At 35.4% G+C, this 14,991-nt stretch overlaps 1 protein-coding gene across 2 annotated transcripts in view; it reads left to right on the top strand.

Moving 5' to 3' along the window:
- atf6 (activating transcription factor 6) overlaps positions 1–14,991 on the top strand; it is a 58,402-nt gene that overhangs the window by 21,596 nt on the left and 21,815 nt on the right. For both annotated transcript variants that reach the window (XR_015517692.1, NM_001110519.1), the window contains 6 exon segments: positions 5,760–5,945; positions 6,331–6,422; positions 6,569–6,703; positions 9,039–9,149; positions 10,866–10,965; positions 14,455–14,525. Coding sequence is in view for 1 of the 2 variants with exons in the window: in NM_001110519.1 (NP_001103989.1) it covers positions 5,760–5,945; positions 6,331–6,422; positions 6,569–6,703; positions 9,039–9,149; positions 10,866–10,965; positions 14,455–14,525 (695 nt within the window). In the remaining variant the exon portion in view is untranslated.

Here is a 14,991-nt window from a genome sequence, read left to right as displayed (position 1 = left end):
AATAAGTTTTAAATGTTGAATTAGAAGTATGAATTGGCTTTGAGGTTTGAAGAATATCGAACGTGTTTAGTGTGTAAGCACAGATTCCACTAGTTAAATCTAATGGTTGGGGGAATATTGTATGATGAAAGACTATCCTCTGTAGCCTCAGCGTCTGTTGACTTCGGAAGAAAAAACATAAGCAGAGCACAGCCACATGTTCACTCTTTCTCTCTCTCTCTCTCTCTCTCTCTCTCTCTCTCTCTCTCTCTCTCTCTCTCCTGCTTCTGTTTTTGTCCTTTATTCTGAACTGCAGACTCTTGGTTGGGGTATTGTACTGCTACGTGGCAAATGCTCACACAACTCTTTGTGAAGGGAATGGGAAAATGGATATGCGTGTATATTTATATATATATCAGTGTGTACCAATATATAATGTATTATATAAAGCCCTCAGGTTGACGTCAACAGGAGGACCGCCAATCTAAACGTCAAAGCAAATAAGCATTCTTTTATTGAAGATTACCACAGCAAACACAATTTGCACCGATTTATTATTCACCTTTAGGATAACAACGTGAGGTAGCAAAATAATCATTGTAAATTTTGATTTCCACGTATTATGCACACATAGATTGTAACCGCGGCTGTTCTTCCTGCGTGATTCATCGGTGAACAGCGCTTTTATTTCTTCTTAAAGCCTAGCGCAGCCCTTTCTGTTGAGCGGGTGAAGACAATGACGAATCTGTGTAAGACAGCGCTGAAAAGGGAGCGGGATAATATTTACATTAGTTTATTTCCTATAAACGCTCATGCTGTCTTCTGTGCATGTATTGGAGTTTTGTTTGAAACATTCAAAAAGAGTGTTTTCTTTGTGGAGCTTAAATTGAAGGTACAGTATCGTACGGCTTGTATTAAAGGAAAATATTGTATTACAAATAATATATAAATATTAATATAATTATAGATTTTAATTTAAAAAATTGTGTTGTGAAGAAAAAATGTAATTAGTTATGGAAAGCATCATCAATGCATCGTGATGCACCGAGATAATCGAATTGAACCGAATCTGGCATGATAATCGTAACCGAACCGTGAGACCAGTGTAGGTTCACACCCCTAATATATATATATATATATATATATATATATATATATATATATATATATATATATATATATATATGACAGGCCCAGATGACAGGCTGGCCGAAATGTGTAAAAAAAAAAAAAAAAAAAAAAAAAAAAAAGTCGTTATTACAAGTCTAAATGGAGGACTTGTTCCAAAGAGCAATCATATGGGACTAAGGCCAAAGAAGAAGATATATATATATATATATATATGTGTGTGTGTGTGTGTGTGTGTGTGTATATATATATATATATATATATATATATATATATATATATATATATATATATATATATATTTTTTTTTTTTCCAATAATTTATATATTTATATATATATATATATATATATATATATATATATATATATATATATATATATATATATATATATATATATATATATATATATATTATATATATATATTTTATATAAATATATTTTATATAAATATATTATATATATAAATATATTTTATATAAATATATTATATATATAAATATATTATATATATATATATATATATATATATATATATATATATATATTCTATAATGTCATTTGTTTGCTTCAAAGTCTATTTGAAATGTTAATTTACAATGTTGATTGTAATATAATATAATCTAATATAATATAATCACAATATAAAATGATGATGATGCGTAAAAAGAGGTCAGAGTCCTCTGTTTTTCTTTCTGCTAATGTCATGATTGTGCAGTGGTTAAATATGAAGGCTCATTGAAACTGTCAATGTATGTGTGTGTGTGTATTTGTCGAGGTTAGCACAGCTGTGGTTTAACTATGGCTGCTTGTGGTTTGGCCTCAGAGGAGATTTTTGGGTTTAGGGGGTTTGGAAGGAATTGCAGTGCAATAGTAAAACTGGCAGGTGGGGCAGGTGTCTGAGTGAGTGTGTGTGTATGTATGGCTGCTTGTGAGTTATTGTGGCGTGGGATGTTTGAAACAGCTGAATGGTGATGACTGTGTAGCAGATTGGATGTAATGCTTTGTTATAGCAGTTTAAGATTAATGATCTTTGGCAAGTCAGCCTGTGCAGTGTCATGCAGATTTCATCTTCCTGCCCCTGCTAAGACTTCTTAAGCTGTTCATTGTTCAAAAAGGCATACTTTACACTATTATAATCCAATATAACAGCCTGGCTGCTTAATTTGCCGGTATTTGTTGTTTGGATATTGTGTGTCGTCTTATGAATATAAAATAAGGGCTTTGAAGTTTAGAGATAGAAGCCAGACTAGCACAATTTTTTTTATTGAATTTAGTCATTAAATAATTAGGATAGCATTTAACAGTTTTAGGTCATTAAGCTTTTTTATGTAATTAAACATAGTCTTGTGCTTCTCAAGGTTGTATCCGATAGCAATACAGCAAAAACATTGTGCAGTATTATAATATATTAAAACAACTGTTTTTTATTGTAATGTGCAGTTTATTACTGTACAATATATTAGTTGTGTCTTCAGCATTGCACAATCTTTCAGAAATGCTAATCATTATTAGATTTGTCCTCATGAAAAGCTGATCTGTGTTGAAAGCAGCAGTAATGTTTTTTTTAAACCTTAATAAAAGAGAAAGGTGAAAGTTTAATCTAAGCAAATATGTAATTTTGTTTCAGCACATCCGATTATTACCTCAGTCATAAGAATGTTAACCACATTATGTGTTAAGCCCAGAAATAAAAAAGTTGGACTACTTTTATGATGCTTTAATAGTACGTTGGTTACTGTGAAATATCGTTATTTGGAAAATGTATGTGAGAAGATTCTCTTAAAAGTTCTGTAATGACATGAGGGTGAATTAAAAATGACACCATTTTCATTCTTGGTTGAGTTGTTCCTTTTAATTATAGTTTTGATTGTAAAGCACATTTAGAAACTAGGCTATTGCTCAAATACGGATTTAAGGGTCATTCACACTGAAAACTATTTGACTTTGGAAAATGTGCGTTGTGGGCAGTGGAATTGGGAAAATGCACAAGATCTCTTGTCGCTTAAAAGCTGATGTGTGTTGCATATCAGTCTAACACCTGTTTACATGAAAAGTAAAAGGGAAGTAGTGCAGTGGAGTGGAAAGATGTGATCTGTATGAATGGCCATGTTCAAACTGCAGACTTTTTTTATAATCAGAATCAGAATTAAGCACTTGGTTGCCTTCGATCTTGGTGAGGTTCAAAACATTTGACTTTTTTAGTAGCAGACCAATGTATTTTTGGTAGATTTTTCTTAAGCATTATTCTAAGCATGTAAACAGTAGATTGCCTTTTTCTTTTTCTCATGACACTTGGCATCATGAATGACTCTCTCGAGAACATCTTTCTCAAGCAGATTCTTTGGGGTAAAATCAAATGTGATGGTTCTCTGAAGGTGATGCCAAACAAAGCACTGTTGGTTGAATACTGTTGGATCAGCTTAGTGATGCTGGGTAATAAATTTGAGCTAACAAATAAATTAAGCAAGAACGTGCCAGATTAGACTGAACTGGTTGGTTAGAAGCTGTGGTCGGAGGTTTGATGTTTTTTAACCATCTTGGCTTTTTTTAATGTTTGGTGGCGTGACTGGCGTCATCACACTGTCATATGTGTAAATTCATCAAGTGTCTGCAATCAATCTAAGGGTTGGGTGATACACATTTGCATTAATTATACTGAGGTTTTGGTTAAATGGAATTCCCTCAGTCACTGAAATGTCTGAAAAAAATTTTTTTTGGCCCTCTTCTTTAGTAAAACTGGATTTTGGTAGGTCGTGTCTGTCTACCAATCCCTCCCTTTCTACCAATTTGATCACCATGGTGATGGCACCCTGTGCTCTTGTAACCAAACATGTTATTCATTCCCAGGCCCTTACCGTGGCCCAGTTCCCGGTTTTAGGAGAGCTTTCTCATGAGATGGGAGCACAAACAGGCACATAGAGATCCAAGTGGTTTAATCACTACGACTATTAGGCCACAGTCTTAATATGGTCTGGCTGTGAGAACGGTCCACCCCACCCCACCAGTGGTATTGGGTTCGTTTTAGTCTTTTGCAGTAAAGCTCTTTAGTTCACCTTCATCATTCTATCTTCAGGGTGGGGTCTGCTTTCAAACATGTCTGCTACAAGCAACTGACCACTTAGTTTTGTCAGGAGTGGTTTGCGGTTTGATTATGTGCAGACCCAGCTTATGTTAGCCTAATTAAGAGTTTAATTGGGTAAGAATTTAATCCAGTTCCAGAGCATTGTTTATGTGGAGCACACAATAATTTATCACAGTTTAAAGCTTTTTGTGCAGGAACAATAGAGGGATTGTTGTTGTGTTTTTCTTTAGAATTCCTTAAAAGGCTTTATTTGCGGACTGGTCGGATCATAAAAAAACAAGTGATTTTTAAAGAGGATGTGAAACCTTTAAGCTTAAAATCTTACAGCGTATTGAAGCTATCGTACATACAAGACCAACTTTTTAGAAATCTGTGACTATGAAGCTTGGCAAATATCCTATGACATTAATATACGCTACAAAACCTGCTTGCGAAATATTTACCATGTTATAAACATATTAGCAGCATTTTAATTCATGCTAGCAACATGTTAGGACATGCTAGCAAACTGGTTGTTTATGTTACCATTAGGTGCGTCCCAAATCACATACTTATGCTCTATTCTACGCCATTTTGTAGCAAAAATAGTGTAAGTAGTGCAATAATAAGTGCACTTTAATTACTCGGATGATGCACTTATTCAACCGTTCAAAATAAATGTGGAATGTTGGACACATGACGCAGTCAATGGCTGCTGCTTTGCTCGTGATTAGCTGTATGTTAAGACATATTAAGCAGCTATTCTGAATACTTTAATAAACTTTCTTTTCTTGGTTTCTTTCCACTTTACCTTAAGTTTTCACTTACAGCTTACAATGCAGTTTCAATCATTTATACAAGCCTTTCACAAGCCAACAAAGATATACAGTGTGTGTGGGATGAATTTTACAAATCTTGATTATACTCAAGGTCAAACACTTTTAATTCAAATATTTTGTGGAAACCATTGTATATATTTTCTAGTATTTTTCAGTGAGTAGATCTTTGAATAGCAAAGCATTTATTAAATAAATCTTTTATAATGTATTAAAACATTTTCTGCATTTTGAGTTATTTACAAATTATATTTTATTTAGTTTTTTCTATTTTTATTTTCATTTTTCCGTTGTAATCAGCAGCATCCAATTCCCATGGCTTTGAGTGGAAAATAGGACATTAGGTCGGTCTTCCTCTTCACATTCCTCTATATGGGACAGTATGCCAGATGGTCTTGTCTGCTGATATCTTTAGGTGGAATGTGTGTTGAGGGGCCACAAGCACGTATGGATATCTGGCCACACTTAATTTATCTTAATCAAAGATACAGTTCGCACTTAGAACCTAGATGCAATCACTATTTTCTTGCACTGTGAACAGCATTTGGTATGACTCAAGCATGCAATTATAATGTACATTATATCTATTATAAAACTATTACCTCATTTGTGTCAGGGGGACATGTTTAACTACAATCTACTTTCTCTGTATATCACAGCCTATAAGCAAATACTAGTGTATATACAATCTATACACTAGTTTGTCAAACAGTATTTGATTTGACCTGATTTCTCTGTTTTTACTTGCAGTCAAATGCGTCTCGGAGACAGCAGCGCATGATAAAGAACAGAGAGTCAGCTTCTCTCTCCCGGAAGAAAAAAAAGGAGTATTTGATGACACTGGAGACCCGTCTGAAGTTAGCGCTGACAGAAAATGAGAAGCTGAAGAATGAAAATGGCACATTAAAAAGACAAGTGGAAGGCCTAATGAGTGAGGTTGGTGTCAATAACATATATTTTCAAATCATTTGTTTTCTAAAAGCATTTTATTGATTGCATTGCTAAAGTTTCATCCAAACATGTTTAAAAATGTCTCAATCCAGTCATCATCTGATGGATGGAACTGAAGTCCTGCTTTTTTCCCCCCAGATAATCTGTATCAATAGGTTGTACACAATAACTCAAAAGAATATGTTGCTAGTTCTGTTTAATTATCACTTTATATAAGTAAATGTATGAATATTTGGTGCTTTTCTTTTGGAAGATTGTTGTTTAATGAAGAATTTAGAGTTGACCTTTGCTCACAATATGAAGACATGAAATTGAAATTGGCTGTGCTATTTGCTCAGATATAAGATGTTAACGCATTATCATTCTTCAGAACTCTGTGCTGAAAGCAACTGCTCCAAAACGGAGGGCTGTGTGTCTTATGGTTGTCCTGGTCTTCTTGGTTGTCAACTTGGGTCCAATGAGGTAAATAAGTGCATCAATATTATATTATTTTAACATGTCTTGAGATTGCAGAAAAGCTTTACTACATCCCATATTCGATTGTTCTGTAGGAACCAGAGGGAATGTGTTTTATAAAGGTCTGACTTGTTTTTTTGTGTCACACACAGTTTGCTTGGAGGAGACAGAGGGTCTGCCTTTCCTGCTACCCCTGCGTTCAATGGCAGACACCTGCTGGGATTTTCTCCTGAGTCAGAGAGAAACTTGGACAAGCCTCAGACTGACCCATCTAACACTGTGGACAGGTAACTCTTTTCTGCAGTTTTATGAACACTTAGCCGTGCTCAGTGTTCTGTGTGGGCCAGAAAACACCTGAGACCTCTTAACTTATCAAAGTTTGCAGAGTCCATTTAGAAAGCCTGTCAGCACAGGTGCTAGGGGACTCTGAACAAGCCTCTGTTCTCATGTCTGCCCCACACGCAACTTTCATACCAAAACCGGACAGCTAGCTAAGTTTGTTGTTTTATCTTCCCAGGGTGGCGTTTTGAAAAAGCAATACTGGCTTCTCATGTCTAAAAAGTTGCTTTAACAACATAAACACAGAGGACCTCAAATACCCCACATGAAACGACAGATATTTGAAGTCATGATTACTTTGAAAACCTGTCTCTGTGTTTTCTCAAAGACATTCATCAAGCTGGTCTAGTCAAATTTAAGTTACTTTACTCCCAGAGGTCATGTTTCAAGCCTCCCGGGGCCTGGTTTAGACAAGATCAACAGCTTTAGACTGTGAGGGTTTTTTTGGGGGGCCAAAACAGGTGGCGTCCCACAAGGCTCAGTTTTGGGTCCTTTTAAATTTTCCACCTTTAATTTCAGGTCTTTCCATTTAAGCTGTTTGTTCTATAATCAAGCATTGCTATATTGCACTAAAGTTTTCTGTTCCGGCTTAAACTCTGCTATTGGTTCTTTGAAAGACATCCTAGGAAACGGTTGTTTGAACTGGTTCATTTTAAGTATCTGGGGAGCAACTCAGATTATGTAATTATGTAAAATAGGATATAGATTTATATCTAGATGCTGATATTCTACAGGGAGTTCAAGGACACCTGCAGCAATTTTAAACATCTTTTGCAAAAGCTCTAGTTTATGGAATATTTCCACAGATCTTGTAGACTTTCATTTGTTAGCATAATGTACATTTGTGAAGTTTTTTAAAATTAATTTTGAGAGAATCACATGCTATGATTGGTAAGTATTCATAAACCAATCAGATAAATCAAAGTCTTTAATAAATAGCCCAGTTTGTCTTACTTCCATTATTTTCGTTTCTGAAGAACCCAGGGGGAAGCTCTCAAGAACTACCTGAATTCGGACCCTATGCTATATGACCAGGCTGAAGCCCTGGGCTCAAGTATCTGCAAGCTCAGGGTTCTCTCCCGGGACAACATGCCAAACCTCCAATTAGTATCAAGTAATGGCCAGTGTTGTAGGTAACACGTTATAAGTAACAAGCGTTACGTAATTTTAAAAATAAGTAGTATTATTTGAGTTGATTTTTGAAAAATGTAAAGCAAGTTACTTTTTACCTTGCTTAATTGGCTTTTACAAAATATATTGTGTAATAATTTTCTTGGGTTGAATCACACACTCTTTGAGAGAGCGTGCTGCGAGGGAACAGACAGTCGACTTGCACTCATCATCATCATCATCATCATCGTCACCATCATCAGGTCTCTTTTTTTCACAGGAGATGAGTCAGTGTACTGTTCTAATAACTGAATATCTAAGGATATGGGTTTATTTAGAGTCAAACCTAGTATCCTGTATGTTAGCACTTACTGAATAACTCCGTATTCTTATGCACTACTTCCCTAACTTCCCTAACCGTGGTAATGGCTAAATGTAAACTCTTGAAATTTCATTAAACATAAACATTTTATCCTCGACTTGCCTCCAGGTCTGAGTTTGGATTTTTCCTGAGAGTGTGTTTCTAATAGTCCAGGATTTGTCTCATGTAAAGCATTTTTACTGTTTAGTGTTGAATATATTAGGAACAGTTTAGTCTGCTGTCTTAATTTATTTCCTCCTTGAGCCACAGAAAGCAGTGCAGACTTCCCACTCTCAATTTCTTTTGCAAGATAAGCTTCTCTGTGTCAGCAAAGATTGTGAGACATCGATCCAGCTTCCCAGAGCTTCACTGTCACTCTTCCTTAGCCAGAAGTGTTTGACATGTCATTTCAGGGGCCACATGTTTTCCTGTTTGGGCTATAAATGCCTATATCAGCTTCTTGCGGGGAGATGGTTTAGTATTTTTGTCGATGATGTCTTGGCTTTATTTTGCAGGTTCACTCAATCTGTGCTAAAAATGAACTTGGCATTAGTTGTTGGCACTGTTCATTTATAGTTTTACGAGATGCTGTCTTTTCCTTAGATAAGATAAGAAGCATCTTGGCTCGCGCACTTGCACATGGTATTCTTTCAGATGTTAAGCCAGTACCAGGAGATGATTAAAACAAGAGTCTTGTAAAATTCCATACGTCGTTTTGGAATTGAATTATCCTTATAAAGACTCAAACTATTTCTTGGTTCCCGTGTTGTTAAACTTTCCTGGATTTAACATGACTTTTGTCTTTCTCATAGGTTGGAGGAGGGGGTTTCAGAGCAGAAGGCATTGATGGTGGTCAAGGATCCTCTGTATTTCAGAACTCCACCCCCCTGCCAGCCACCTGTCAACAGGACCAAGTGCATAAAGTCAGTCCTGCACATTGATATTGCTCCATACTCTTTTATATTCAACTGCTGCTTTATTAGACATTTAATAGAGTTAGTAGGATCTGGCAGTTCTGTGACGAGCTGATTCATTAAAAAGTTTGACTGCAGAGCATCTGGTCTGCAGTGCCTCAGATTTGCCCATCTGATCTAAACCTAGAAAGAACTTTTATTACAATTGGTCTAGTATTTAAAGTTCCGAGCTTTTGTTTTAATGATAGTAAGGGATAATTGTAGGCGTTTTGACTGGTGTTTTAACATCTGTTAAACTGGCTTTTAAAAAAGCAAATAATTCCAGTTAAATTCCATGGTATTAGTGGATGTTTCAAAATAAACCTGTGATCTCACAACATAAATATTACTAAACCAACACTTATGTGTCAGGTTCATTTGAGACTATTCAAATGTGCACAATTGCAGTGCATGTTTTGCTTGCTTTGAACTGCTTGACTTTAGTTGATTTGGAAAAAGTGACTTAAATTTTGGAGAATATCTGTGAAAAAAACACAGGCCCACCATTCACTGTGTTATAACAATATGAACATAACAGTTTTGTTAAATTTATATTTTAAAAAAAGCCCCTTACAGCCATGATGATTTAAGAACATCTCAAGGTTGTAAAATCATTGTAAATCACATCTTTTATTTAGTTTTTTTTTTCAGTCTACTCTGTATAAGGGCTGCAAGATTAATCAAAAAAAGATTATGATCTCCATCCTAATCCAGCATCTCTACGATTCAGCCAATTATATTTTTGAGTTGAGGAGAGAAACAAAGGAGGTTGCACTGTATTAATAAGGTATAATTCATCCAAAAATGTAATGTAAAGATGTAATTACGGCTGCGAAATAGCATGTGAGCTGATGCACTGTTTGTTTACTATTGAGAGGACGCACAAAGAATGTTTACATTAGTGAACAGAACCTGCATAGGCTGTGAATAACAGGTAATAAGGTTGTAAATAACGCCCTTAAAGTGACAAACCACTCGGCAGTGAAAGTGAAACCAAAAGCACAAGCAACAAGCATTTTATATGTTTTTTTTCTTTAAGTGTAAACACAGTGTCACTATAACTATTCCAACTTAAATAATGTTGATAATAATGCAAGAGTGAATCTGATAAGGACAAATGTCAAATGTTTCAGTGAAAAAATTGTTTAATAATGTTGTCAATGACAGATTGCAAGCATACGTCTCAGACAGTATAATTTATCTTTAGAATTATGAATAATTGTATTCTGATGTCATCACAGTTAACAAACTGTTCAAGTCCAGCATTCAAAGTCTATACTAAATTTAGCATTTTACAACAAAAAATTTACTACGAATAGGCCCAATGTTATTATTGTTGTTTTACCATATGTTTGAGAATAGCAAAAATAATAACCTAGTCATATTAATCTTTATTTTACATCGTGAGAAAATTGTAATCTTAATTTAAAGCAAAAAAAGTGATTCTCATTTTACCCAGATTTGTGTAGCCCTACTTTGTATTCTGTAGTACTTAAGCATAGTGTCGTTTTTTTGGCTAAATTTTCATTCTTCATTTGACAAAAACGCAGACCACAAAAATTGGTGGTTGTTAACCATACATATTTTCATCCTAAAACCATGCTGTTTAGAATGACATAATTCTTCATGCTAACTACCTGACACCCTTTGAGATCTGAAATTTCTTTCTGCTCTGCATAACTATAGGATAGCACATGAGCTGAGAGGATGGGTGCATCGGCATGAGGTTGAGCGGACCAAAACTCGCCGCATGAGCAACACTCAGCACAGAGGCAGAACCTTCATGGTACAACATTTCTCCTACTTAGAGCCACAGTTGTCTTTCTCAAGTTGAAGTTGCTTGCTTTTTGACATTGTTGACAGTGAACGTGTGAACAAAGGGGCAGAGAAACGCATCTAAAGGTCTTGACATTGTCGAATATAGTGACTGAAGAGTCTTGTCTGTCCTCTTTGACCTTTTGTGTGACATCTTTCTTCGTGTGTCAAGTGCACATACTGGGTTGCATACCTTCAACCTGGATACTGGCTGCTGACAACCACCAAGACATAATTCTGTTTATTTTCCTTAAATAGATCTTTCTGAATGTTTATGTTAGGGATGAGACCTTAGTCTTTGCTCTTTCTCTCCTTTCACACTGCTCCTCTCTTTCACTTCTTTTTAACCCACTCTCAGTATAATCCAGTAGTCTTGGGAAAGTAAACAGTCCTTTGCTCAGTCAATCTGTCTTTTCTCTCTCAGACTAATTTCCTTCTTTTTTCCCCCCCAGTCTCAGCCACAGTGAGTCTGATTATCTTCAAAACCACTGTCCGTAGCTGTACTTGACTTGAATGTGTGCATAAACCCTGCCTGCTGTGGTCAGGCTTTAAAAGCTCTTTATAAAAGTTATCATATTTCACTATTTGTACAATAATGTTAATTTAACTGCAGTGTTAATTTGGGTCAGTAACAATCTGTCACATGATTGTTCAGATATCATTCTAATATGTGACCACTAAGCCAGTATTACGAGTATTACAGTATTATTTTTCTAAAATCATTAGAAATGAAAATAAAGCTCATGTCTTATGAAGATATTTAAACAATATATAAAACTTATTTATTCATCCTTCACGTGATATATAAATCTCAATTTTAAAAAAGGGACACTTATGTCTGAAACATTTCTTCTTGTTATTATTGATGTGATAAATTGCTGTGCTGCTAAAAAAAAAGATTTTTAACGGATAGATCTTAACTTTTAGATATGTTTTTAGTGCTGAATAAAAACATTAATATGTTTAAAATTTAATTAAAGCTTTGAACAAAAGGGTATACCAGTAAAAAAAAGTGTCTGTGGATGTAACGACGATATTAACTTACAGTGCCATCTGAATAAACAAAGACATTGATGGCACTCCTACCAAATCCATAGAACTGAAGCCGCAGAGTGGCAAATCCAGATTTCACCCTTTCCACATGTGATAAGCTCTTAAAAAACGTTCCTCACAAACATATTTTTGTCGCATATTAGCAGACCACTGTAATCCACAGTCAAATGTGGGTCCACATGCAGCGGTGCTCTCAATGCGGGAAAATAGAAACAAAACCTTCATTACGGCGCATTTATAAATGCAACACTGACGACCTATGTCTCCGAACAATTCTTCTTCTCCTATTTGTTTTGATTACAGTTGGTAACAGAACGTAGCGTCTCTGCTGTCTGATCACTGTAACAGGTAAAAACAAAACGCATGATGGTCTTCAAAGCTATCATGCTTATTAATGAAGTTGCACCTCATTCACAAAACGGTGCGCTGATTGGTTCGAACCAATTCTTTCTCATGAATTAATGATGAAAACTCAAAGACTTCACGTTGTACCCGCCGGTACAGACATCCAGTCTCTCCGCTGGAATTTACACAAGGATATCATTGCCGTTACAGCTTCAAAATTTCTTTTCAAACCAGAAGAACGAATTTCCCTAAAATAATGCAAAACCTACCAATTTTCACTGTTTAGTGAAATATATGCATCCGAATAGTGTTTTTAGCAATGTGGGACATATGAATGTCTGTCAACAGCACAAAAAATGTTTTTTAGTGTTTGGTTACCCTTTAATTTGCCGTGCATCAGTTAAAGTTTTAAGTTTAATTGTGGGAGAAATTAAACTGGTTAATCGTATTTGCTGTTTGTCTCATGTTCAGTGGCCATAAAGCACTTAATGCCATGGCAACAACACCCTGTCATTGCTTGAAATTTTTTCCCATGTTTGTTGATTTTTGCAGTTTCAGAGTCATGACTAGCGTTCACACGAATGCAAGAAGGCTACTTGTTGTAGGCTAGTAAGTTAAGAGGTTATGGGTTCAACCTTAACTTGAGGATGTGTAATCGCCACTGAGCTCCTGAGCAATGTGTATGAACACTTTTTTAAATCACTTGTATGACAGATTTTCCATTTAACACCGTTCTAAAGGATTTCTACATCAGTTCAGGGTGCGAAAGACAAATTGTCATATAGGTCTTTATTTCTACATACAGCCTAAAAACAAGTCAAATTGAATGCATAGTTTGTATAACTTGACCTACAGTAACTAAACAGTATCTAAATCATTAATCAGAGGATGCTGTAAGGCAGACTACACTAAATGTCCCTCACAACACTAAATGTCCCCTCCGATCGTCAATGTACAATTCGCACCTTTCATCAGTTGCCTTGTGGCAAATATTACCGCAAAAGAAACTTTCCCTTGAACCCCATTCTGGCTTAATGTGAAACTTTATTGTCTATACACCATGTAGGAAAATATTAATCAGAATATACTTGTTTTCATTACTTCCTTAACATTTATTTTTTATCAGATAACTAATAGTGAGAGCAGTTGGATGGGCGGCTCGTTTTGATTTAGAGTAGTACAGTGTGTAGCAGGTTGATTGTTTGAAAGGCTGCTCTGTGTTTGAATGGTCTGCTTAATGTTGGGAAAATGTCCTGACAGACACAAACATACACACATCCACTTTCCACCGATAAGTTCCCATTGCCCAATATGGAAGCCTTCCATGTGTTTCCAGCACACTAAAAAGCCTCTCGGTGGTCTTAAACTGGAACTGTGTCAACACCAGAGGAATAACAACCTTTACCAACAACCACAACTCGAAACAAAACAAAACAAAATCACACCATTATAATAAACAAAACGGTGTAGTCTGGTGCCATCAAACGCCGCGATGTTTGCTTTCCATCACCAGGTTTGAGCCACTATGTAAATACTGTCATCATGCAGAGTGCCGAGAGGTTGGCTGATTAGAGATGGATGGGTTTGCTGACAGAAGGCCATTTGGCTGATTCTGTGACACACAGAACTTAAGTAAACCATCTAAGAGACAGAGTGTCCTAAAAAGTCTTACATTTGCTGAAATATTGTGTTGTATGTCTTAAATTTTAAACTGGTATTAATTTTCCTCTGTCCGATTTTAATTTACCTGTAAATTTACCCAATCGAGCAAACACATTCAGTCCATCTCAATAAAACCTTTAATAAAAGTTTATTTATTCTTTCTTGAATCTTCCTAACAATAATAACAATTTGTTTTTAATGGGTTTTTATTATGTTTAAAAAACCCTAACATTTAGTCCTTTTTAAATCTGAAATGTCATTCATAGTGGTCCTAAAGTCTTAAATTTGACTTGATGAAACCTGCAGAAACCCTGGAGATGTACTTTACCAGCCCACGATACACTAACACTTGTTGTATAATGTAAATAACGTGACATTTTTATTTTCTTCTGTCCAACAGAAAGCGTCAAGTAAACAAGCTGACGTACCACAGATAATGTCACAGATCCAGTACACAGACTCCTCTGAAAAGTAAGTTTTCTTCGAGAAGCTATGTTTTACCTTCATTTTACATGGTGTAAATATTTTAGCACAGATTTTGTGTGCAAGGGATTAAAAGATGGCTGTGACTGTTTTAAAGGGTTCAATACCATTTTTACTACACAAAACATTTGAAGAGAAGCATTTCTGCCTGTAGGCAGTGATGGATCTTTCTAGTCAACATATGATGAGATATCATGATGGTCAAATGCATTAAAACTAAAGTATGCTTTGGCTTTGGTCATGTTTTTGTGGTTAGTCAATTATCATATTTAAAGGGATGGTGCATCAAAAACCATTTGCTTAGCCTCAATTTTTATTAGCCACTTACCATTGACCTTTATGCGGAAAAAATACTATGGAAGTCAAAACTAGTTACTAACATTCTTCGAAATATCTTTTTGTGGTGTTTAACAGAGAAAATAAATAGACAAAGTGAGTTTGACAATTTTTATTT

The sequence above is a fragment of the Danio rerio genome, chromosome 20 (assembly GCF_052040795.2).
Source record: "Danio rerio strain M-AB ecotype USA chromosome 20, GRCz13ab, whole genome shotgun sequence".
NCBI lineage: Eukaryota > Metazoa > Chordata > Actinopteri > Cypriniformes > Danionidae > Danio > Danio rerio.
This window is presented reverse-complemented; position numbering and strand designations above follow the sequence as displayed.